Raw genomic sequence first — 25,084 nt, forward strand, 5'->3', positions numbered from 1 at the left:
GAGAAAGTGGATTACTATAACAGTAGTTTACAATATCAGAATTGGTCATACATTGTATATTTATATAGCTGCATGATCGGGACCTGGGCACTGAGTTTACTATATCCAGAGGTTTACTATAACGAGATTCCACTGTATCATGTTTTGGCAATTTACAAATACGGAAAAAATACATTAAAATCATGTATTTTGTGCCAATAAGTGAATAAAAAAAAAGTAGGTAAATACACAAAATCTGTTCTTTTATTTGGTAATCTTTAATCTGAACTTTTTAATAGAAACCATTTAAAATCTAACCATTGCTAAAATAACTTCATATTGTGTGCTGTAATATTAAATTTGGAATAATTTAGAAATGTAGTCTAAAAATCTGATTTAAGTGTAAAATGGCAAATTGCTCTATGCTGATTTAAGGCACATCAGCTAAATTCAAGACTGAATGGCAAGATAATTCAACAGTGCTACGGTTTGTGTTCAGGTTGTGATCTGAATAGCACATTTTCCTGTATTGTTCTGAAATACTAAAATCCCACAAGTGCCATTTATGTGCATATTTAATCATCAGTGGTGTGCTAAAAATGTTTGCATTGGTGTGAGAGGAAGAAAACTGACTTCGCAATGCTAATACAAAGCACCTATTTTAACCTCTCCTAAGTCAATAAGGAAAGTTGATAATCATTTACAACGAAGACAAAAAACATTTTCTGTGGACTTTTTATGATAAAGAACAAAAAAATCAAACTTGCGCATATTTTTTTTCACTGAGTATTAAAAGCATGGCTAATTTCTCATTGTACATACTGGAATACAATAAAACATACACAGTCACAAATGGTTGTTTGCCAAAAACTGTTAACCAACAGTTTTATCTTGAAAATGATAAGCTTATTAGGGCTCATTCACACTATGTGAGTTGCATTGAGTTTTGATTTTACATGGGGATATGAAAGCCCATAGACTTTCAGTTTATCATTCACACTACAACAGTGAGTTGCTGTGCAGCGCATTTCAACTTGTCAGGATAAAACTCATGGAAATGCACAGCAACTCATTAATTTTCATCCACGTCAACTCACTAAATAATGTGAATGAGCCCTTAAGGTGCCCATTAATGGTGCAATTTTTCCTTCAGATTCAATCTTTCGATGCACATTTTATGATTTTACTGTATAGAAAACTGTGCAATTTGTAGAGCAAATCGAAACAATACCATTTCCATGGTCAATCGGAAAAGGCATTATCAATCGGAAGATTGGATTTTATGATCCTATCAGAATGTAAAACCTTTTTAAATTGTTTCGTTAATGGTAACAATCGATAATTGCCTTATGATTTGTTACAATCAATCAAATCGCATCTGATGAAAAGAAATGGTTAATGGGCACCTTCAAGGTGATACTTTTCCTTGGATATGCATTGGGAGGCACCATCAGTGACACTTCGTAATCAATCAATGGACTCAAGAATGCAGAAGTCTGGCATTTAGCTTGTTTTCCCGTAGTGCCAACAGAGTTTACAGTACAAAGAAATACAGATCTGGAGAGCAGGTTAATGGATATGTGCAAAGGATTTAGTACAGAAGTTGCTGATTATGTACATCCAAACTCATTAGTTCTTAAACAGTTTTGTATTGCTCAGTCAGGTTGTCTTTTAAAACTGGTGCATGCCATCCAATGATTGGTTGTCTGCGGTTATGTTTCTCTGACAACAGATATCCAGTTCTGAAATGGTCAGAAACATCAACTGTAACCTGTAGCAAGGAGAATGGATACGCAACTTTCATGAAAACAACTCAAAGTGGACCAGAAGAAAGTGGCTGGAGAAACACTAAATCTTCAGTTGCATAACTCACAGTGCAAATAAATGAGGATCACAATATGAATACGGTATGTAGGACATTTTATAATAGTTCATAAGCATATTACACATGTGATGTTGCGCACAGAATTTTCTCATTGCAAGCTTGAAAAAAAAAAAAAAGTGGCAGCTATGAGCAAAATTATCCTTGTTCTTTAGGGCTGGTTCAGATGGGCATCTGCCCGACTTCCGGTGGAGTCTCGTTTAGCGGCAGCTCGGTCGGCGGTTTCATCCCCACAGGGGGACACTAGATGGAGCAGGTAAAAGACCCTGGAAGCTACATGTAGCATCCAGGGTCGCCTCAAACACCGGGATCGGAACGCCGCGTTCATGCAAATGCCTGGTACAAACTCTCCCATTCACTTGAATGGGAACGTTTAACGTCAAGTCCCGAATGCCGGCGGACATCTGTGTGAACCAGCCCTTATGGACAAGTTTTCAGAGGAATGTAAATGTAATTGAACTGGACATACAGAAGGTGTTACATTTATATAGCTATCCTCATTTTTACTCAATGAAAGTACACCTTTTCATGAATACCGAGTTATTGCCCAATTCAAGTAAAAATATTTTAGTCTTTAATATACATGGAGCTAGGTGCCTTTAATAAGAAAATAAGCAGTCCCAGGAACAGGAAATAAGGGACAGTAATAAAAATTAATCATGGATTTAACATTCTCCCTACTCTACAAAAGCGTTATCTGTTAACATTCTCATCAATCTCTGAAAGATTTCCCCATTTTTTATCTGGACAGGCTGTTACATACATTTTTACATTTGGAGGATAAGGACAGTCAGCAGTAAAAATCCAAAATGTGGTCTTAAGGTGCCCCATACACTTACTCGATTTCCTGCCGATAGACAGCAGATATGATCACTGTAATCGAATCTGCTGTGAAATCTATACACAAATGTTGACCGGCTGACCGATATCCGGCCAAAATCGATCGATCCCGTCAATCTGTCCACGCAGAAAATTTTCTGACGACTGACGCTAGCAGCAATATATTACATATTCCGCCGGCGCGTGTCCCCGCTGTCCCCTCTTCGCGTTGGGCTCCGGCTGACTTCACTTAACTTCCTGTCGGGGACATTTAAACAGTAGAAAAAAATTCCCCCCCAACAGGCAGTAAAGTGAAGCTGGAACCCAGAGCGGAAAAGAGACGGTGGAGACCGGGGGACTAGCGCCGGCAGGATCAGGTAATGCATGCTGGGGGCGGCGGCAGCTCCACAAATTGTGAATCGATTTCATAGTGAAATCGATTCAAAATCTGTTTGCAGTGTAGGCAGCCAATAGATCTCTCTGTGATCAGATTCGATCACAGAGGGATCGATCTGCTGATTGATCTGGTGGCAATCGACCAGTGTATGGCTTCCTTAACACTACATTTGCCAAAATTTATTTTTCCCTCCCTAGAGTTGGGCTTTAAACCCAGATTTGTGATAAAAGATTTTTGATCAGTGTTACTGTAATCTCTGAAAGCCAGGGACAGGCTCAGATGAGGCTCTCTAAAGCCTTGTACACAAGCTAGTCAGTTCTTGGTTGACATGGCATGTGGTGATCAACCTCTACAGAGAATTCAGCATGTGTCCAGTGGTCTAGATTCCCCTCAGTGCTTTGGCCACCAATCAGCTTGGCAAATAATTTCGGCTGTGCTCCCCTCTGCATTGTGCACGGCTCTCTATCTGCGCCACTTCTCCCTCCATAGCAACAGGAACACATTGCTAGCTTAGAAGATAGCGGTGCATTTGTACAGCGTCAACTCCACACTATAGCCCAAGGGATTAAGTCCCGATCCCTGCCAGGTGACATTTTTGTATGAGGATTTTGTTCTATTTAATCTATACAAAAGTTTTTATCAATATTTTCTTATCAGACTGTGATAAGTCAAGGCAGAGAAAAATGTTTGTTTTGAATATTTTATCAAAGGTATTCATTTTAAGCGCTGTTTATCAGGGCTTCACAGTATCTAAAGGCGCATACACGCCACACTTCCACAAACGACCGGTCCGCCAGACCCTCCCGCTGGGCGGACGTTCTGCCGACAGTAGCATGTGTGTACACGCTGTCAGCAGACTGATAAGGCTATTTCTGAACGATCCCGCCCAGCGGATCGTTCAGAAACAGCCTTATCAGTCTGCCGACAGCACGTACACACGTGCTACTGTCAGCAGAATGTTTGCCCAGCAGGCGGGTCTGGTGGACCAGTCGTTTGCGAAAGTATGGTGTGTGTACGCGCCTTAAGTAACAAATGTATTGACAAAGGAATACAGAAACCAAAAGCAAAAATCTTGCGTCACAAATCTAGATTTAACTCTTTTTGTGTTAAGGTACCCATGCACTACTCGACTGTTTCAACAGATTAGATCAGAAATGCTGTTTTTTTAATGGACTAAGCCCACTGGGAACTGCAGAAGCCAAGGGCAACAGCAGCACATGATTAAGATGAGTCATAGCTTTGCACTGCATCAGGCAGTACAAAGCTAACAGCTTCAACAGGGAGCTCTACATGAGATTTCTGCCGAGATCTTGCCTAATATCTAATGGTGCTCATTAACAATACAATCCTGCGACTGATCGCTTCCAATCGCCATAGTAATCACAGAAACTATTGGTCATGCTCATTAATGGCTAAATTCACACAAAGCAATTTGATCAGCTTGTAATCGAGCTGAAAAAACAGATAGATTTCATTGATCTGCTCGATTTGGTTAGTGGGAATTCAACTGTTAATGTGCACAAGCGATCTATTACGGTGGTGGAAATGATCAATCGGCCATAGGATTGGACAGCTAATGGACACCTTAATGGCGCGGAATGGTATAACAGATAAATCGATAACATTGTATGGGCAGCTGTAGGATATTAAAAGTTGGAGAACCTTTAAAAACTACATCGTACACAATCAAAACCAGATCTTCCATGACAAACCTGTATTTGTTTGATAGATCTGGCCTTCATAAGGTAAACAATTACTTAAGAGATCCAAAGGGGATCCCATAGAATCAAATCAGAACCTATGCTAACGCACATTCAAAAATTAATGGAAATGAGGTGATATAATTTCTACTACACAGGACAAGCAATATTTCCCTAGGAAAAATAATCTGAACATATTAAAATTATTTGATTTACACAACCTGGATTGTCTATAGATCATATATATATAGATATTTCTAAAGTGTATAGTCAAAATATTTCTTAATAGATTAGGTAACTAATCATTTAACACAGGCAAGAAAAGAACCAGAAAGAAAGCAGATCATTGCCAAAAAATAGAATAACGTCTGCATGGTATTCAGTTCTTTCTATACCACTTTCATTAGACATGAAAATCTTCTGAACCTATTACCAAGGAAAACCCGCATAAGAAGAAAGGAGTCACAGTTACATCATTTGTCTTCGATGAATTTCAGACAAATTAGATTCACATATAACTGGAAAGAAAAAAAAAAGTTATTTTAGACTATTCTTTATGGCTTTTTGCAACATGGCAAAATATTACAGCATAAAGCAGACAATCTCCTCACAGAGGAGGAAAGATCTTTGCAGTCATATAAAAAGAAAAGAGGACTGGTAACAAAAAGTGCAGACTGTTCTATTCTATATGGCAAGAGAGGATTGTCTAATTATGTGGAATGTCCATGAGTAAAAAGGTGCTTTAATTCACAGTTGATTGTAAGATCACAATGGAATAGTGCTGGAATAACCTAATAATCGCGGTGTAAACATGACAGACTGCAAAATGTTGATATACAATTTCAAAATCAAAAGAAGAGGAGAAAGAAAACCGTGTTGCCATGAAGGGCGTGCTCTGTCCTGGAATCATTCAGATGGACTATTGAGGGAATGCAGTGAATTAAATGTATTAAAAAAATATCTGGTTCGCTTTTATTTGTCCAAGCCTTCTATCGTTCTGTCACTTTTGTGGATAACCGGCAATGGGTGTGCCTCGGTGTTGAAAATCCAATGTTCTAATGGAAGCAGTTCATCGTCTGAAAATAATAAGTAGAGATATCTGGAAGAAAAAAAAGAAAATCAGGGTAAAACTTAGTAATGCCCTAAAAGTATTCAAGTAGTAGTAGAAGGTGTGGGTAAGCTGTAAAATGCACCACTGGTATAGGCTGGTTTGGCCTTTAGGCCTTGTCACATTGCGTTCGGCTCGCGTGTCCGTCCGCGCTGTGCTTATTTTGAAGCTTTTTTTTCTTTCCGATTCCCGGCGCTTGGATGGGCAATTCTTTTTTGTGGTTGGCAGTTTTCCGATGCGTCAGGAAGTGAACTCTTTGATCCGGAAAATAATAAATACAATGTATTTATTCTTAAAAATGCGAACACAATCGCTCCACAAAACTGTTTTGTGAGCATTTGCGTTTTTCCTATACCTTCTATTGAGGCAGAATCACCTCAAAAATGGTTCAAGCACCGCTTATCTAAACGGATCGGAAACGAAACGCTTAGATATGAACTCTCAGAGAATCATTTCATAGAGAATCATTGTGTAAGCGTTTTCAGGGCGATTTTGAAAAATCGCCCTCGCTTAAAAAATAACCTAAACGCCTGCAGCGTGAACAAGCCCTCAAAGTTTATTTCTGTATTCATTGAAAGAAAAATCATGTGAAAGATGTTGCTTAGTAGATGGCAGATCAATCTCATCTTCACCTATCTAAGAAGATCTTCAAAATGTGCTAGATGACAGCTAGGTGATAAGGTGACAGCTAACTGGGGCTCTAATTACGGTCATGTTATAAACAAAAGCAAACAAAAGCAAAAGCTGACTAGTGTAATGGTTAACCTCTGGCACAGGAGACCTGGGTTTGAATCTCGGTTCTGCCTGTTCAGTAAGCCAGCACCTAGAGACCTTGGGCAAGTCTCCCCAACACTGCTACTGCCTATAGAGCGCGTCCTAGTGGCTGCAGCTCTGGCGCTTTGAGTCCGTGATGAGAAAAGCGCGTTATAAATGTTCTGTGTCTGTCTGCATAAAATAAACATTGCACACAGAAGCATTTTATAACTGCAGTAGAAACTGATAAAGTGGGGAAAAAATGCTTGCTGTACACTAACCAATTCAAACTCTTCCACTGAGAGGTTAAAGTGGGTGGCCACGTGCACAAGCATTTCAGCAAAATGGACATTTAAACATCCAATATGTGGTAATTCAGCATTCCTCAACCGTTTTACCCTGGAGGAACCCTTCAAATTTTTGGATCTCAAGGAACCCCTGTAAATATTTTATGGATCTCAAGGAACCCCTGCACTTATTTTGCGGGGGGCATGGACTTTAAAAGTAGCCGTGGATGTTTATTTTCACTACCCCCCATTACAGTGCTCCTCATACTTTCTCCATATTCTAGTGCTTTAGTGTGCTCATTATTATTTTGAACCCTGATTCAGTGCTTCTTTTTACAGTATCCCCTATTTAAACGTGCTCTATCATACTTTCCCCATGATGGGGTGAAATGCCAAGGAACCCCTGCAGAGTACTCAACGAACCTTGTGGTTCCAGGGAAACCTGGTTGAGAAAGGCTGTGCTAATTAGTAAACAAATAGGACATTTTAAAATGTCCATTTAGCCTTAGTGCTGATTCAGACACCCAAGGCAGTCCAGCATCTCGTTTCAAATGCTTTTCTGTAAGCGTGCAGAAAAGCATTTGTTGGCTCTTCCCAGTGTGCAGTTTTTCATCCTCACAAGGGTACATGGAATTGTGGTGGTGAACAATCCTGGAAGAAACATGAGGCATCCAGGATTGGGCATATGACCGCAAAAATCGGGATCAAAACGCAGCATTTGTGCAAAAGCCGGTAAGCAATTGTACCGACAGCTGTCCATTCATCTGCGTTAAACTAGGAGCACGGAGTCCGTTGTTTAACCACTTAAGTCTACCTGGACAACCACAGTCATCAAGATAAACAGCGCTGTGGGCTATCTGGATGCATATTATCATCCAGTGTTATAGCGGTGGGTGCACACACCTGTCTGCAGGACCCCCGCTATTTCCTGGTGGCTTTTCCGTAGCGGCGATTGGAGAAGGGAACTGAGTGTTCGCCGAACCAATCGCAGTGCCTACAGTGAATGGACATGACTCCAATCAAGATTCCCATGTGAAAAGCGGTGATAAAGGTATGGCCAAATGAATGGAAGGAGCGCTGACAGGTAAAAATGGCTTTTGGCGTTGAGGTAAAATTACCTGTAGGCTGAAGTGGTTAAAGTTGCAGAACGGTCTATGTGAACTAGCCCTTCAGTGGTTAAACAAGGCTGAGGCTTTAAAGTGAACCTGAAGCAACGTACAAAACAAACACACACAAAAAACCTCCCCAAACTTAGATACTTACCCAAAGAGGGAAGGCCCTGGAACCAATAGAGACTTCCCAGGCCTCTCTCCGTCCCCTTTTACCTCCACTGTCCAGCTTGGTTGAAAGTGTTGAATCGGGGACAGCAGTGGAACAAGAGCACAGGGAAAGTAGTGAGAAGACTATGGGAGACACAGCCTTCCCTCTTCTGCCTCTCCACCGCCTATGCAGAGTGTTAGCAAACGCCCCGCTGGTCCATGGGAGCAGCTGAGAGGCAGCAAATTTACCATATTCTGCTTCTTATGTAAAAGAGGCCTAAATCGTGCAAATGCCACAGCTGCTACTGAATAGCACTCCTGCAGCAGAGCCTGCTCACTAATAGATACAGTATAACCAATGACACATTAGCTCTTTTGACTTTGTTTTGCAAACCATATGCATTTTAGGATTAGGTAATCAAAGTCAGTAGGAACTGCACTTGATTGGCTCAGTTCCAAGCTGCATACATTGAACGCAAGCTGGAATTTTTAGCTTTCATTGACCATCTCTATCCTGTGCTATGACTGCAGTGAACACCAATGTCCAGGAGCTGTAAAAAGCTTTACATGCTGAAGGGTCTCAAACTTTGTGATTTTATTTTTGCACACTGCTGCATGCAAAGCTTCCATTATGATCAGTTGTAATTGCCAACAAAATTGGGAGGGGCATACATTAACCTAAAACTTGTCCTGTGTACTAAAACCAAAACGCCCGGGTTCACACTACAACGGGAATACAGTGGATGCAGAAACAGTGCGTTAAACCCACCCCCTTAGGATGTGCTGGCGTCCATGCCACGCCATTCAGACCACCTGCATTTGGCACCTGCTCTGTTTGCGTTCCTCTGCTAGTATCATAACTTATAAGAGAAGAGAATGGCAGAAGCATGGGGCTTTCTATTGGACTGTAAAAAAAATCAACCAGAGTCCTACCTGGATTTCTCATTAGTCCACCATGAATCAATGAGAATTTTCCCTGTTGTAAGGTTTCCCCCATGATCTTTTGCAAAGCAATGGGGTGCCCATGCTTCTGCTGGGCACTGATCTGCTGCAGTGGACCCAACGACAGGCAAGATGGCATTTTGCATGTGGCAACTAAGCAAGTAGTAATGGACACTGTATTACCATAGGCTTGTATTGCATCCGATTTGCAGCACAATTGTGATACAGCTGCGGGAAAATGCAGCAGGTGGAGATTCTACATTTATGTTCCAGTCCACATGCAGAACATTTGCGTTCTGACTGACCGTATAAACATATACCAGTAATAAGATGCATTCACTGTCTGATTTTGCGTTTTTCTGCATTCCGGAAAAAAGTTGAATTTTTTACTGCAGTGTAAATGCGCCCTAAGGCCACTAACTGTCTGAAGGCAGTAAATTTACCACCTGTCAACTGCTCCCATGCATCAGCCTGGAGCATGCTAGGGCTCAGTGATGGCGGTGAAGATGCAGCCCCCCTCATGGAGTCACTTCAGAGCTCAGCTATGATTGTTCTCAGCCGCGACATGCGACAGCTCTCTGCTTCTGGGTAACTTGCCGCGTGTCAGGCACTAACATGCAGTGTTACAAACGCTGCCATTTGACTGCATATAAACTGTACCCAACTGGGTATTGTCCCTACATTTTTAATTTTCCTTTTTCTAAAAGGTAGCTTAATAATGAACATGCTGAAAGCAAAAAAATGAAAAAAAAAAAAAAGCCATTTCAAATCATGTCCTTCCAAAAGATGAAAAGGGATTACCAAAAATAAGTGGAAAAAGAATGTGTTGTAAACACACAGCTGACAGTTGCTTTTCATTGTAAAATGAAAGTCAGTAGGAAAGTTAGGATTTATCGGTGCGTTACACTTACTGGCTTCTTGCACACCAGGCATACTTACTTGAGTGTCTCTGCAAGGTAAAAGCTTTGCTGTACATCATCATGGCTTGGATTTGTAGCATAAACATCTCTGACACCAGAATATCCTCCTTCCACTCGGCAGAATTTTTCCAGTGCCTGACAAGCACAAGAACACAATCAGGCTGCTGCACATGAATCTACTGTCAATGTTTCGATTAGCCTGCAAAATCCAATTACCTTTCACATTTCTGCCAATTGAAAGTACCCTGTCTCAAAGAATATAGGCACAGTTTCAATTTACAAAGACAGATAAGAAGGAAGGAAGATGTATGTGACTTTGCGTTTGGGCAGCAAGTCAATTAACATTGCCAGGTTTCAGTGACATTTTGGATTTAAAGCTGTACAATATTAGAGCATTAGTATAATAGGATTAATTGCGCTGCATAAAAATACTGTTTGATTTCAACTTGCTGATCTTTAATTCATGCGCATACTCTTTAATGCAAATCTTGTCTAAACATTTCTCCCAACAAGCAAAGAAACAAAATGGGTTAAATTCAACATTTGAGCACAACTATAGTATGCCCTGATAAAATGAATCCAGTGGTTGGGCAGGTTTATTCATTTATTCAAATTGACAATACTAAGTGCTTGCAGGCTTACAACGTTTCTTGAACTTCTGGATATGGATCTGGTATACACTAGTGTCTGTAGTTACCAATGAGAAGGTGACTGGTAGTGAAACAGGTCAGCCTTCATGTGTAAAGCTGCCCATACACTTGCCCGATTTACCGCCGATAGACAGCAGATTCGATCACTGATCGAATCTGCTGTGAAATAGATGCGCAAACGCTGACCGTTCAACAGATTTCTGCCCGAAAACGATCGATCCCGTTGATCTGCCCACTGCCATGTGTAGAAAGGCGTTCGCAATCAAGGGAATGGGTGGATAATTTTTCAAGCACATGCTCCAGTGATCATAAGGTTATGGCTAGGCCCAGGGCTTCAGCTACTGCACAGAGGGAAACACCTTGCTTGGTATCGGTGCTGGAAGGATACAACTGGTACAGTGTTTCAGGAACTCCATAACAGAGTGGTTATAGGCGATAAAAGGTAAAATATTGTGCAGCAGGTTGCTTCACCTGTAGCAGAAACTTTATACAATGGACACTAAAGAGGATGGAAGGGGTATGTGTTAAAGGCTGATATTATTAAGGTCGACAGTAGAGGGAAGTTAAGTGTTTAGTAATCTCAAGTGAGATTACTTGAGGAAAGAGGCATAAGGAAGGAGGGCTACGTCAAGGTACCCATGCATCACTCTATTTTCCATCTAGCGATTCAGTGATCAACTTTACTGGACGTTGAACTACAGTGTAGCAGATTCGTTTACGATCAATCTATATTTTCCATCTTGCTCGGCCAGATATTGGCCATTGATTGAGCAGAATGGGACATGATCGATTCTCCCTCAATTCGATAACATTATTAAATTGAATGGTCGATCAAACAGGAATATCTCGTAATGTATGGGCACCTTTAGTTGGGGAAAACCGCTGTCAATATCTGATGAAACCAAATATTAGCTTTTCTTGTGCCATTGTTACCACTTGTCAAGCATATGTATCGTTTACATATGGGCAGAATCTATTTCTGATTTTTGCAGTAGTCAAGCCAGGTAAAATTTCAGACAGGCAGTTGAATCTTTGTATGGTATGTAAACAGAATGGTGGCCCATGATAAAGTGGACCTGAACTCTTGCACAGGACACAAGGAAAACAGAGAAGATTCCCCTTCATTTTCAAGTAATCACAAGTGTAATTTGTTTTCTCAGCTGTGTCAGCACAGAAATTCAGCAGTTTCAGCAGACAGGCTAATATGGAAACACAGGATGTTAACCCTTTGTCTGCTTCAATGAAAGCAGGAAGTAGACACTGCAGACTTATTGCAGGAGTTCTGTAAGCTGGAACAAAAATGTTTTTCTTGAAAAGTTATTAAGTTGTTGCTTATCTTTTAGAGCAGAGAGGAAGTACTGAGTTCAGGGCCACTTTAATAATATTTTAGGTATATGTTGGTATATCTGTATATCAGACTAAAGCTCACTTCAGGCTAAAGAACATCCCACATCTTTTATGCTTTCCATTTCCCTGCATCACTTTGGACATCTAAGACAAGCAACAAGAGCATGTGCATCAGTTGTTGTGTAAGAAGAAAGGAAGCCCAAGCCAGTGACTTCATGGATTATGTATATTTCAGGGAATCAGGGAAAATGAGATTTCCAAAGAACATTTTTTGTGTGGAAACGGTTACCTAAATTAATTAATATTAACAGATGAATTTTGTTTCTGAAAAAAAATCATCTTTTTAAGACTCTTCTAAAGTTCTAGCTAGTTGAAACCCTTCTTGGGTACTTGAAAACAATCAGTTAAATGAAAAAGGAAACAATTCATCCAGCAGGAAGCTTTCTAAGTGTGACTTCCAATCAGCATGAAATATTAACTAAGCTGGAGGAAGGCTCTTGATTTGTTGCCGTTTCAATTAGAAATTACATTAAATAAATTTAATTGAAATGTTACAGTGAATTGATTTAATAGCAATAAAGTTGAGTATTCAAAGGTCTTGTCATCTGCCTGATGTAATGTGCATTCATGGAATTAGCTCTGTTTTCATGTATATTTAACCACTTAATGACAACTGGACGGATATATTTGCCACGTGTAGTTGTGGAGAGTGCACCACCAGTTTGTTACCTAATGCAGCACATTTGGCATTTTAACCATGAAGAGCTGTAGAGTACATTTTGGTGTGTTTTAAAGTTCTTACTCACATTGCATACAAACTAGGTAGGGACACGCTTAAACAAAACATAAAAAGTCATTTTCAAAATTATGATCATACTTGGGAAAGTCTTAGCAAAACTATAGAGACATATGTGGTTATATTTTAACCATGATAAGTAGTACAATGGAGTTTAGGGAGTTTTAAGGTTGAGGACCATGTCTTGTGTAATCTTTTTATTCACAAACTGAATCAAAAGCAATTAAATATTTGCATATTCTGTACGAAATAAAGGACTTATAAAATGAAAACAAACTGACAGAATATAAAAGAATCTTAGGAACATGGCTTTTTAAATATGCATGCCATGTGGGTATATTACTATTAGTTTTGCAAAAAGAGGTATTGCAATCACCGTCAATGTACAATGTGAAAGCAAAAAAAAACCACCTTTATTTCCAAATACAATATTGTAGTATTGTTTGGAGTTTCCAAACACCATACATTGTAGTAGGAACATAATCTAAATGTTGTAATAACCAGGATGGATAAGCAAATAAAATGTGTGGGCTTAACGTATAGTTAGCACTGTTTATTGTAAAGCTATAATAGATGTAAATTAAGAAAGTGTGTTTTTTCTATTTTCCTGCTTATTTTTAGTTTAAAATGCATAGAATATAAGCTTATTAAAATTATCACACCCTAAAAGCCTAATTTGTCCTGAAAATAATAATATATAGATCATTTAGGTGTGATAAGTAGTAATAAAGTTATTGGTGAATAAATGGGAGCAGCGCTGATATGTGAGAATTGCTCTCGTCCTGAAGTGGATAAAGCAGAACCCCGGACATCACACTGAAAATGATCCGAGGGTTGCTAAATTGCTATTTTAAAGAAATGTAATGGCTGCTCAACAGAAAGCGCAAATATGATTTTTGTCACCACAAAATCAACACTTCCTGTTCTGCTGGTTCCGAGATACAGCAACATGAGGAATACAACTTGCATCCTGTTGCTCTGCCTTGATTAACATCTTTGGCAAAGCTATGGATGGAGAAACCAGGACTGACTCCTAACCACCTCAAGCTCATAATGTTTTGAACATCAAGACAAAATTTTTGAATATATAAATAGCATACAAAGCTAGCACAGTGTATATAACCAAAGTAGGACATTGTATCCATAACAGGAAGCTGGGTTTCCCTGTTCTATGGCATTTACTTCAGAGGGACAAAGGAAAGTCTCCTTCACTTGTAGTGCTGCTAGTCAGCCAGATCACGGACCAGGAATTCTGCGAGTCAACCTCACAACACTTGCAGATTATATAAAAGGAAACCACAGAAGTGACAGGACTAAAGCCTCATACACACGTATGAGGACTGTCGCCCACAGATGTGTCTGTTGCTATGGAGGAGGGAAGAGGGACAATGGGTAGCACAAAAGGAAGCAATGCACTTAGGGGGCGATCAGGTGTCGGACATCACTTAAGATCCAGAATGCCAGGGGGGCACTTCAGCCGAGTTAAGCCATGACTGTACATAGCTTAAAGCTCCGTACACATTAGATTGAACTCGGCACAGGCAGCAGTTTGGAGCCTTCTTGGATGTGAATCTGGCATGTGTACTGGTGTCACCCAAGGTCACTTAAAGATCTGACAGGCTGGAGCTTTAAGTCATAGCATTATTCCCCTCCTTACCCCATACAGCACTTCACACTGCACTGTTAACCCTCCGCCCTTTGTAGAACACCACATTGCTCATGACAAAACTGCCACGCTAGGGATTTAGTCCTTATCTCCATAGGTAACAAGTTACGGAAAGTGTGTATGTAGCTTTACCCTCTTGCTGTTGGTTTACACAAGGCTGCCAATTGCATTGCTCCATCCTCCCTCCTCCATAGAAACAGACGTGTTGCATGGCTATAGCTGGGGAACATGTCTGTACTAAGCTCCACCGCAGTGTAGTAATGGGTGACAGTCTAATGTGTAGCCTTATTGTATATTTGAAGTATAAATAGGCGATCAGTGTATCGCAAGAAGCAGCTGATGCCAACATTTGAAGGACTGCTTTCACCAAAAAGTGTAATTAAAATGCATATGTAAAACTGTTAATTTGTTCCAGAAGATAACTATGTAAAGAACTATAGTCTTCTCACATACAGTATAAAACATTAATTTTAAGATACAGATGCAACAAAAGGTCATCAGGTGAAGGAGGGAGGCAAAGTTTATTAGAAATATGCTGAATCTACATTATTTGACTGGTACAACAAGGAAAACGTAACTCTTTGAGAATATTGTCCTTTTTAAGTGTACATTTGTCACATCAAGGTATTGGGCTCTTTACTGCATGGACTGGGAACCTTTGCCAACACCAGTTCTTTAGTTGTATGTTAGTCAAAGGTATCAACTAAACATTTTTTTTGTTATGTCTCCAGATTCTCTATATGACCAACTGTACAAGATTTCTTTGCAAGCTTTTGAAATATCAACTTTCTTCTTCAGGCATGATACAAAACTGGATCAGAATCATATAAATGTAATGTGAGATATAAAAGTTTATATAGGATTTTGTAGGGTTATTCAGCAATCTAACACCATGTTATGCCTGGTACATAACATGCAATATCCCATCAGATAGATGGGTCGAATTGATTATTTCCAACAGGTCTGATCTGATTTCCATTTTTTTTAAAATCGATTTACTATAGAAGTGATCAGAAAATTGATCAAAAAAACAGTTGGAAATCAGATCGGACCTGTCGGAAATAATTGAATCGACCGGTCTATCTGAGGGGAAATTACATGCTGTGTACCAGACATTACACAGTCTTTCAAATTGAATGCTAGGAATACACACTTTTTTTTTGCAGATTTACTTTGATCGATTTTCATTCATTTTTTCTTCTATGAGAAAATTGATCAGAAAAACGATCGAAATCATATCAGACCTGTCAGAAATTATCTATCGAGCCATCTGACAAAAAAACCCTCATGTTCTATTCCTAGCATGAAAGACCCCATCAGCGCATAGATCTATTCAACCCTGAGAGAATTTGACAATAGGTAGACACACACAATAATCAAATTAGCTATCTGCCAGTGAACACAAACCGTTCGGTAGACACAAACCATAATCAAATTAGCGATCAGAGAACAACAGGTATTAAAACAGAAAATAAAAAATTGGGAAATCTTTGGAAACAAAAAAGTTAAATAAGGTCTGGCTGAAATTGTAACATACCAAGCCGGCATAGTTTCACAGAAGAAAAGTTCCAGAGTGGAGATTCGGGTGATTAAAGGTGACAATGTACATAACTAGGTACAATGCTTTATCCAAATAAGAAAATAAATGAAAACAGACTTACCTCTACAGCTTCCCAACCCCACTGTCGATATTTTGGGTCATGCGTAAATCTCCACAAATACATATATGTTTCGATGACTTCTGGCCGCAGAATATAATATTTCTCATTTTGCCTTGTAGCTATTGCCTCAACGCCTCCATCAAACCTGAAAGCTTCTGGTCCCAGTTTTGTTGCTAATAAAAACATATCACAAAAGTAGCTAGTTACAACCAGTAAGGTAAAAAGTCAGGAAGTGTGCCAATCTAACTTGCAAAGAAAAAGGTTAAAGTTATTAACTGAATGTGACCACAGATTACCATTAGTTAGTTGGATGTATTGGCAAAGTCACAACACTAAGGCCCGGTTCACATTAGCGGCTGCTATCCGGAATCGCCGTGCCAGAGCCGTGCCGGAGCCGGACCGCATGCGGACCGGACGAAACGGACGCACGGCATAGCAATGAAAGTCTATGCGACCGTTCACATGCGTCCGTTTCGTCCGGACCGGATCCGGACTCCGGCGTCCGTTCCAACATGCGCTATTTTTTGGTCCGGCTGACGTATCCGGACCGGAGCCGGAATGTTGCATCCGGCCAATGGAAACCAATGAGAACCGGAGAGCGCACAACACACTGGCTATAAAAACCGGATGTTGTACCACACTTCCTATGCTGACTCTATGGTATGGTGGCCATTTTGGATGGGGACCACATGGCACCAGCGTTCACAGAGTGGAGCAGCAGTGACTTCATGCTGGAGCTCTTTGGCAGCAATATGGAGCAGGATCTGTCTGATAGCGAGGGGGTGAGGCCCTACACATCAGAAGACCTCATCCTACAGGTGCAGCAGGTACCAGTCCTGTGGGACAAGGGGGATGCGGACCACAGCAACATCAAAAAATGCAGAGGCCTGTGGAAAAAAATTGCCAAGCTGTATGTGGAGGACTTTGAGAACTTGAGCAAGAGACAGCAAGGCACAGAGGGTATGTTGACTAGAAGTTTTTGGGGGGGGCTTGTGGTTTAAGCTTGTGATGTATTCCACTTTTGCTATGGATTTGTGTCACCCACGTGTTGCCCACCCACCTGTTCCCCACCCACCTGTACCCCACCTGTGATGTATCCCACCCACCTGTACCCCACCTGTGATGTACCCCACCTGTGCTGTATCCCACCCACCTGTGATGTATCCCACCCACCTGTACCCCACCTGTGATGTATCCCACCCACCTGTACCCCACCTGTGATGTATCCCACCCACCTCTACCCCACCTGTGATGTATCCCACCTGTGATGTATCCCACCCACCTGTACCCCACCTGTGCTGTATCCCACCCACCTGTGATGTATCACACCCACCTGTACCACACCTGTGATGTATCCCACCTGTGATGTATCCCACCCACCAGTACCCCACCTGTGATGTATCCCACCCACCTGTACCCCACCTGTGATGTATCCCACCTGTGATGTATCCCACCCACCTGTGATGTATCCCACCCACCTGTACCCCACCTGTGATGTATCCCACCCACCTGTACCCCACCTGTGATGTATCCCACCCACCTGTACCCCACCTGTGATGTATCCCACCCACCTCTACCCCACCTGTGATGTATCCCACCTGTGATGTATCCCACCCACCTGTGATGTATCCCACCCATCAGTACCCCACCTGTGATGTATCCCACCCACCTGTACCCCACCTGTGATGTATCCCACCTGTGATGTATCCCACCCACCTGTGATGTATCCCACCCACCTGTACCCCACCTGTGATGTATCCCACCCACCTCTACCCCACCTGTGATGTATCCCACCTGTGATGTATCCCACCCACCTGTGATGTATCCCACCCACCTGTACCCCACCTGTGATGTATCCCACCCACCTGTACCCCACCTGTGATGTATCCCACCCACCTGTACCCCACCTGTGATGTATCCCACCCACCTCTACCCCACCTGTGATGTATCCCACCTGTGATGTATCCCACCCACCTGTACCCCACCTGTGCTGTATCCCACCCACCTGTGATGTATCACACCCACCTGTACCCCACCTGTGATGTATCCCACCTGTGATGTATCCCACCTGTGATGTATCCCACCCACCTGTACCCCACCTGTGATGTATCCCACCCACCTGTGATGTATCCCACCCACCTGTACCCCACCTGTGATGTATCCCACCCACCTGTGATGTATCCCACCCACCTGCGATGTACCCCACCTGTGCACATAAAACATACACAATGACCAATTATTATACATCAATTTATTGTAAAAAATTAATACATTTAAAATCACTCAAAAACTTGAAACTCCAAAATAAACACATTTCAACAAAACATATTAAAAACCAAACATTCACCCTCGTCCTGGTGGTGTGGTAAAATAAAGTCTCAGTTGGTCCCTGTTCCGCAGTGACACTACCCTTGGCCTGGTTGCATACCTCCGCAGGGGCATTAGTGGAAGCACATTCGGGGGTTCCGGAGTCTCTCTTTCCTCCTGCCGCACAAAGTTGTGGAGGATGCATGCTGCCTTCACCACGACAACTGCGTTGCCCGGTTTCAGCAGCATGGGCGTGTGGAACACCCTCCACTTTGACACCAGGATCCCAAATGTGCACTCCACCATTGTCCTTGCACGGCTCAACCGAGCATTGAAGTGTAGCTGGCTGGCATCAAGTCCCCTGTCTGGGTACGGACGCATTACATGGTCGGACAGGGCGAAGGCCTCGTCCCCCACAAACACATAGGGGTAGGCCGGTGCCCTTGTCCCAGGCCAGGGTCTGTCACGGGGGAGACGCAGTCTGCCTTCCTCCATCAGCCGGCAAAGGGTCGTACGCTGGAAAATTCCAGAGTCATTGGAACTACCGTACGACCCCACATCCACGTACACAAACTTGTAGTCCGCATCTGCCACTGCCATTAGAACAATGCTGAAGTATTTTTTATAGTTGAAATAATGGCTGCCACTCCCCACGGGTTTCTGAATCCGGATGTGTTTCCCATCCAGTGCGCCAACACAATTAGGAAACTTGCACTCGGTCCAGAAGCCCTGGGCGATCTCCTCCCATTTCGTGGTGTCCGGCACAGGCATGTATCTGGCCCTCAGTCGCGTCCAAAGGATCCTCGAAGTCCTCACGACGATGCCTGCCACCGTGCTCTTCCCAATACGAAATGTGACATGTAGCGATGTATATGTTTGTCCAGTTGCGAAGTACCTACAAGAGAAATAATCGAAATCAATTTTTCATGTCGTTACAGGAGAAAGGTTCAAGACAAGGTGGCGCAATATACGGGATGCATACGTGAAATGGCTACGGAAGAAAAAACTTGCCGAACGAAGTGGCAGTGGCGGGGGAAGGCGACAAAAAGACTACCAATTTGCCAAGCAATTGTCTTTCATCAATGCAAGCCTGGAACCTAGACTGTAAGTACCACTACTGTGGGCAGGAACTGAGAGCTCATTTACCATGACTTCGGCCATGTATTGCTATGGCCTCAATTCCCATGGCTAGCGAACTTTTCTCACAAGCTTTATCAAATGTTGGGTAGAAACGGTTGATAAAGTGATTGCTAGTGTTTGCTAGCTCTGTGAATTGACGCCACATGCTGTTTGGCACACCAATAAATATTGTTTTTATCTACAGGACTGAAGACAATTTGGAGCAAGAGGAACCGACCCAGGAGGCACGGTTCAGCAGTGAGGAGAGCTTGGTGGATGATGACGTCGCCGATGTAACCTATTGCCCCGAGGAGAGGAGTAGGAGGAGGGAGTCCTTAATCCCAACTCTCTCCTTTGATGATGACTTGGCAGAAGAGAGCTTGGATGTTGAGGTTGCAGGACCGAGTGTGGAAGAAGCTGAACCTCCACAATCGACCGCTATGGAAGCTCCAGGGGAACAAGAACAAAGTGAGGAGCACCGAGAGACTGCAGCACAACCAGCGCGCAGGGCAACCCCGACACAGGCCAGAGGACGGGAAGATGCTGCCACACCACCAGTGAGGACCACCACACCAGTGAGGCGTCGAGGTACCCTCCCCCCAACAAGGAGAGAGACAGAGTCCGAGATGTCCGGGGCTGTCTCCGGACTTCTCGGGATTCTTCAGAGCCACCAAACTCTCATAACCCGGCAGTTGCAAGATGAGGACAGGGGCCATATCATGGAGCAGTACAAGTCCCACATCACTTCACTGCAATGTGAGCTCGACGCTGTACATGGGCACTACAGGGACGAGCTTAAAATGATTCATGAGATGCACAGAGGAGAAATCGACCAACTGCGTGCGCAGCATCATCAGTCGGTGGGCCAGCTGCAGAACATGATGCAGCAAATGCATCAACAAAGCAAGGAACTACTGAAATTGCAGGCACACCCGTGTTTTCACACTGTGATGTCTCTAATACCATATCTGGAAAAGGTGCCTTCCCAAAACCTGATGGCGTGCCATTCCAATTTGCTGGAGGTGATTAAACAGCACATGGACACGCCATTTTTGCAACCACCAATTTTTAGACCCCCACAACCAACAGCGGTGCCCACCTGGCAATCATCACAGATGTACACCGGCTACAGAGGCAGTCAATATGGGCCACCGCTGTCAGGGTCCAGCTCATCCACGACCAGCACCCAAGAGAGTCCAGATTTCCAGGCAGCAACTCCCACCTTTTCTAGTAGTGGTGCCGATACAATTTGAAAAAAAAAGTCAAATTGTTCCTGGACATGCTCCTCTGAATACCTCCGATCCTCGGAGGAAGGATACCATCACAGGGCTTTTTAACTTTTGGTTTTGCTGGACTTGAACTTTAGGGCCTGGTGTCCCCGAAAGACACTACCTGGGTCACAACCTTGTGCCTGTTGCACTGCACCTGTAGTCCTGCACCTGTGCCTTTGATTCCTCTTGTTCCTTACTTTGTTGATCCTAATCACTTGCACAAGACCCTTGGAGCCATGGGTGAAGGACACCTTCACTGGTCGGTGAGAGGCCTAGCCTTTTCACTGACCTGTGTCCTTCATCCATGGCTCAGAGGGTCCTGTGCCAGTGGTTAGGTTTTAGAAGCACTAATAATTTAGGGCCTGGTGTCCCCGAAAGACACTACCTGGGTCACAACCTTGTGCCTGTTGCACTGCACCTGTAGTCCTGCTCCTGTGCCTTTGATTCCTCTTGTTCCTTACTTTGTTGATCCTAATCACTTGCACAAGACCCTTGGAGCCATGGGTGAAGGACACCTTGACTGGTCGGTGAGAGGCCTAGCCTTTTCACTGACCTGTGTCCTTCATCCATGGCTCAGAGGGTCCTGTGCCAGTGGTTAGGTTTTTGAAGCACTTCAATTTTAGGGCCTGGTGTCCCCGAAAGACACTACCTTGGTCACAACCTTGTGCCTGTTGCACTGCACCTGTAGTCATGCACCTCTGCCATCGGTTCCTCTTGCTCCTCACTTTTTTCTTGTTCCTAACCACTTGCACAAGACCCTTGAAACCATGGATGAAGGACACCTACACTGGTCGGTGAGAGGCCTAGCCTTTTCACTGACCTGTGTCCTTCATCCATGGCTCAGAGGGTCATGTGCCAGTGGTTAGGTTTTTAAAGCACTTCAATTTTAGGGCCTGGTGTCCCCGAAAGACACTACCTGGGTCACAACCTTGTGCCTGTTGCACTGCACCTGTAGTCATGCACCTCTGCCATCGGTTCCTCTTGCTCCTCACTTTGTTCTTGTTCCTAACCACTTGCACAAGACCCTTTGAACCATGGATGAAGGACACCTTGACTGGTCGGTGAGAGGCCTAGCCTTTTCACTGACCTGTGTCCTTCATCCATGGCTCAGAGGGTCATGTGCCAGTGGTTAGGTTTTTGAAGCACTTCAATTTTAGGGCCTGGTGTCCCCGAAAGACACTACCTGGGTCACAACCTTGTGCCTGTTGCACTGCACCTGTAGTCATGCACCTCTGCCATCGGTTCCTCTTGCTCCTCACTTTGTTCTTGTTCCTAACCACTTGCACAAGACCCTTTGAACCATGGATGAAGGACACCTTGACTGGTCGGTGAGAGGCCTAGCCTTTTCACTGACCTGTGTCCTTCACCCATGGCTCAGAGGGTCCTGTGCCAGTGGTTAGGTTTTTAAAGCACTTCAATTTTAGGGCCTGGTGTCCCCGAAAGACACTACCTGGGTCACAACCTTGTGCCTGTTGCACTGCACCTGTAGTCCTGCTCCTCTGCCATCGGTTCCTCTTGCTCCTCACTTTGTTCTTGTTCCTAACCACTTGCACAAGACCCTTGGAGCCATGGATGAAGGACACCTTGACTGGTCGGTGAGAGGCCTAGCCTTTTCACTGACCTGTGTCCTTCATCCATGGCTCAGAGGGTCATGTGCCAGTGGTTAGGTTTTTGAAGCACTTCAATTTTAGGGCCTGGTGTCCCCGAAAGACACTACCTGGGTCACAACCTTGTGCCTGTTGCACTGCACCTGTAGTCATGCACCTCTGCCATCGGTTCCTCTTGCTCCTCACTTTGTTCTTGTTCCTAACCACTTGCACAAGACCCTTTGAACCATGGATGAAGGACACCTTGACTGGTCGGTGAGAGGCCTAGCCTTTTCACTGACCTGTGTCCTTCACCCATGGCTCAGAGGGTCCTGTGCCAGTGGTTAGGTTTTTGAAGCACTTCAATTTATTAGGGCCTGGTGTCCCCGAAAGACACTTGGGCAGCTATGCCCTACAACTCTTCCAGCACAAAGTTGGTGGTTGGTGTTCCTTAAAACTGACCGGGCTATACCATAGATATGTTATTTTTTTGTCTTCCATGTTGGAAGAATGTTTCCATGTTGGAAAGTGGTTGTTTTTGCAATAAAAAAATTTGTTTTTACATACCTCAGTGTGATGAGTAGTTGTTCTTGTGGTGTGACTGCTCTCCTGAACGTGGTATCCTTCTTCCTAAGGTCATCCTTCACCATCTCCAAAAGGGTATCAAACCTGTCAGGAGATGGAAAGGAAGAAGCTGTAAAGTATGTTGTGGGACAAGGTGTTGGGTGGAGGATGGGGGAGGTGTGTTTACAGAGGTTTGGAAGTGTTGTGGAGGGTGGGGGTGTACTGTATAGCTAGGTATACAGGGGTGTGGGGGTCAGGGTGGTGTGTTTAGCTAGGTATACAGGGATGAGGTGTTGTGGGGGTGAGGGTGGGGTGTTTAGGAATGGTGGGGGTTGGTGTATTTAGGCCTATATACTTACAGGGGAATAGACATCCGAGTGTAGCTGTAGAACTTCTGTGGGTGTCGTCTGAGGTCCCGGTAGAGGGCCTGGAACTCTCCCTTCCTCTGCCTCCTGGCTAGTAGAGGGTGCACCCACCATCTCCTGCGAGGAGCACGCCTTCTCCCCACATAGTAGTAGGTAAACAACAGGAAGGAGAGAATTCCCAGGTAATAAGCGTAAAAAATGACTGGATCCATGGTCCCAACTGCTGTCTCTGTATCCAAGGATGGTCTCCACACGTCCAGCTGTCTCCAACAATGACCCCAGAGCTTCTGCTGACCTCCCAGAACCCCAGGTATTTATACAGGTTGTTATCTCTTTAAGAATCCGGATCCGGACCGGAACCGTGTTCATACCGCACGGAAACCGTATGCAACCGGACCGGATCCGGACCGGATCCGGACAGGAACCGTACAGTTCAGGTCCGATCCGGCTCCGGTGCGGTCCGGACATCCGGTGCGGTTTTTGAAAAACCGCAAGTGTGAACGGGGCCTAAGTTGTTTGTGGCAAGGGTAACAATACTGCACTTTTGTTTATGGTGTGAAATAAGTAGTGGAGGCACCTGCAGATAGATCTACCATAATTTGTTTATCCTGAGGCGAACAACTCATGGCATGTGTCTCATAGCAGCAGTCACTTGGTCCAAAGCTGGCAGACATTAACATGTATGGTAAATCTGGTAAATGATATGGACATGCATGCCAAGGGCAGAATCAGTCAATCATGAAGCAGTTTATTATGATAAAGAAGAGTTTGTCTGACAGACTGCTGTCTTTGGTTATGTTACTGACCACTGTGGCATCACAGAGCGATGTTCTGCAAGTAGTGGTATGGTGGTGGGCTTAGAGATTTTTACTTGTTCAGTTTTCTTTTTAAATCTTCTTTGAAAGGAATTTCATGTGGGCATTTTCACCGCTCTTTCTAGTGTAATAAAGTGAATTGCACCACTACTTTGGCAACAATGTGCCTTCCAGAAATAATGGCACTGTCGATATAGGGCATTTTACATATTTTTTTTTTAAGATTACATGAATTTCCAAACAGGTCCTTGACATGATCCCACAGACTTTCCAGTTAGTACTAAGGCATGGTAATTAACTTATAAATGCAACAATATATAAAACCGAAAGAAAAAATGAAATGTGCCGTTAAAATTGTAAAGAATAATTATTCCTTATCAAAAATGTTACAATTAAAATAAAATGACTTTCATTTAGCGCCACATGATGGCATTGCTGGAGTGGCATGTGAGTTTGCTATACCCCTAAAACCTTGTACACACAAAGGTACTACTGTTGCCCGGCAGCGATCAGTACTGGATGGAGGGAGTGGAGGGATAGTGAGAGGCGAGCAACGGAGTAGTTTTCCTTGGGTGGGGGAGTTGGGAGAACAATATGTTTGGGTACAGGAGATCGCTGAAGATCTAACATGCTGGGTCTTTAGCAGATGTGGGGTAGCTTCTGTACACACACTGGTTTCTTTCGTTTCTCGACCAAAGTGGTATGTATAGTCTGCTATGGCAGAGTTCAAACCAGCATGTGCACAAAGCATAAGGTGTTTGTGGATCTCAGAAGCTATCATCACATTGTCCTGATCTTCTGCAGCCATTGGGCCTGCACATAGCACATTTCTGCTTTTTGTATATCCTGTTAGTCCATAGAAGCCTATGATAGAAGGACTGGCAGGACAAA

At 43.3% G+C, this 25,084-nt stretch overlaps 1 protein-coding gene across 1 annotated transcript in view; it reads right to left on the bottom strand.

The window, feature by feature from the left end:
- Nucleotides 1-5,314: 5,314 nt before the first annotated feature.
- Nucleotides 5,315-25,084, bottom strand: part of MAN1A1 (mannosidase alpha class 1A member 1) — a 312,142-nt gene continuing 292,372 nt past the window's right edge. The window contains exons 10-12 of the mRNA XM_068231374.1: nt 16,167-16,339; nt 10,066-10,181; nt 5,315-5,876 (exon numbers count right to left, since the gene is read on the bottom strand). Of these exons, the coding sequence (XP_068087475.1) occupies nt 5,750-5,876; nt 10,066-10,181; nt 16,167-16,339 (416 nt within the window). The 3' untranslated portion in view covers nt 5,315-5,749. The remainder of the gene's footprint in view (nt 5,877-10,065; nt 10,182-16,166; nt 16,340-25,084) is intronic.

The sequence above is a fragment of the Hyperolius riggenbachi genome, chromosome 4 (assembly GCF_040937935.1).
Source record: "Hyperolius riggenbachi isolate aHypRig1 chromosome 4, aHypRig1.pri, whole genome shotgun sequence".
Lineage (NCBI taxonomy): Eukaryota > Metazoa > Chordata > Amphibia > Anura > Hyperoliidae > Hyperolius > Hyperolius riggenbachi.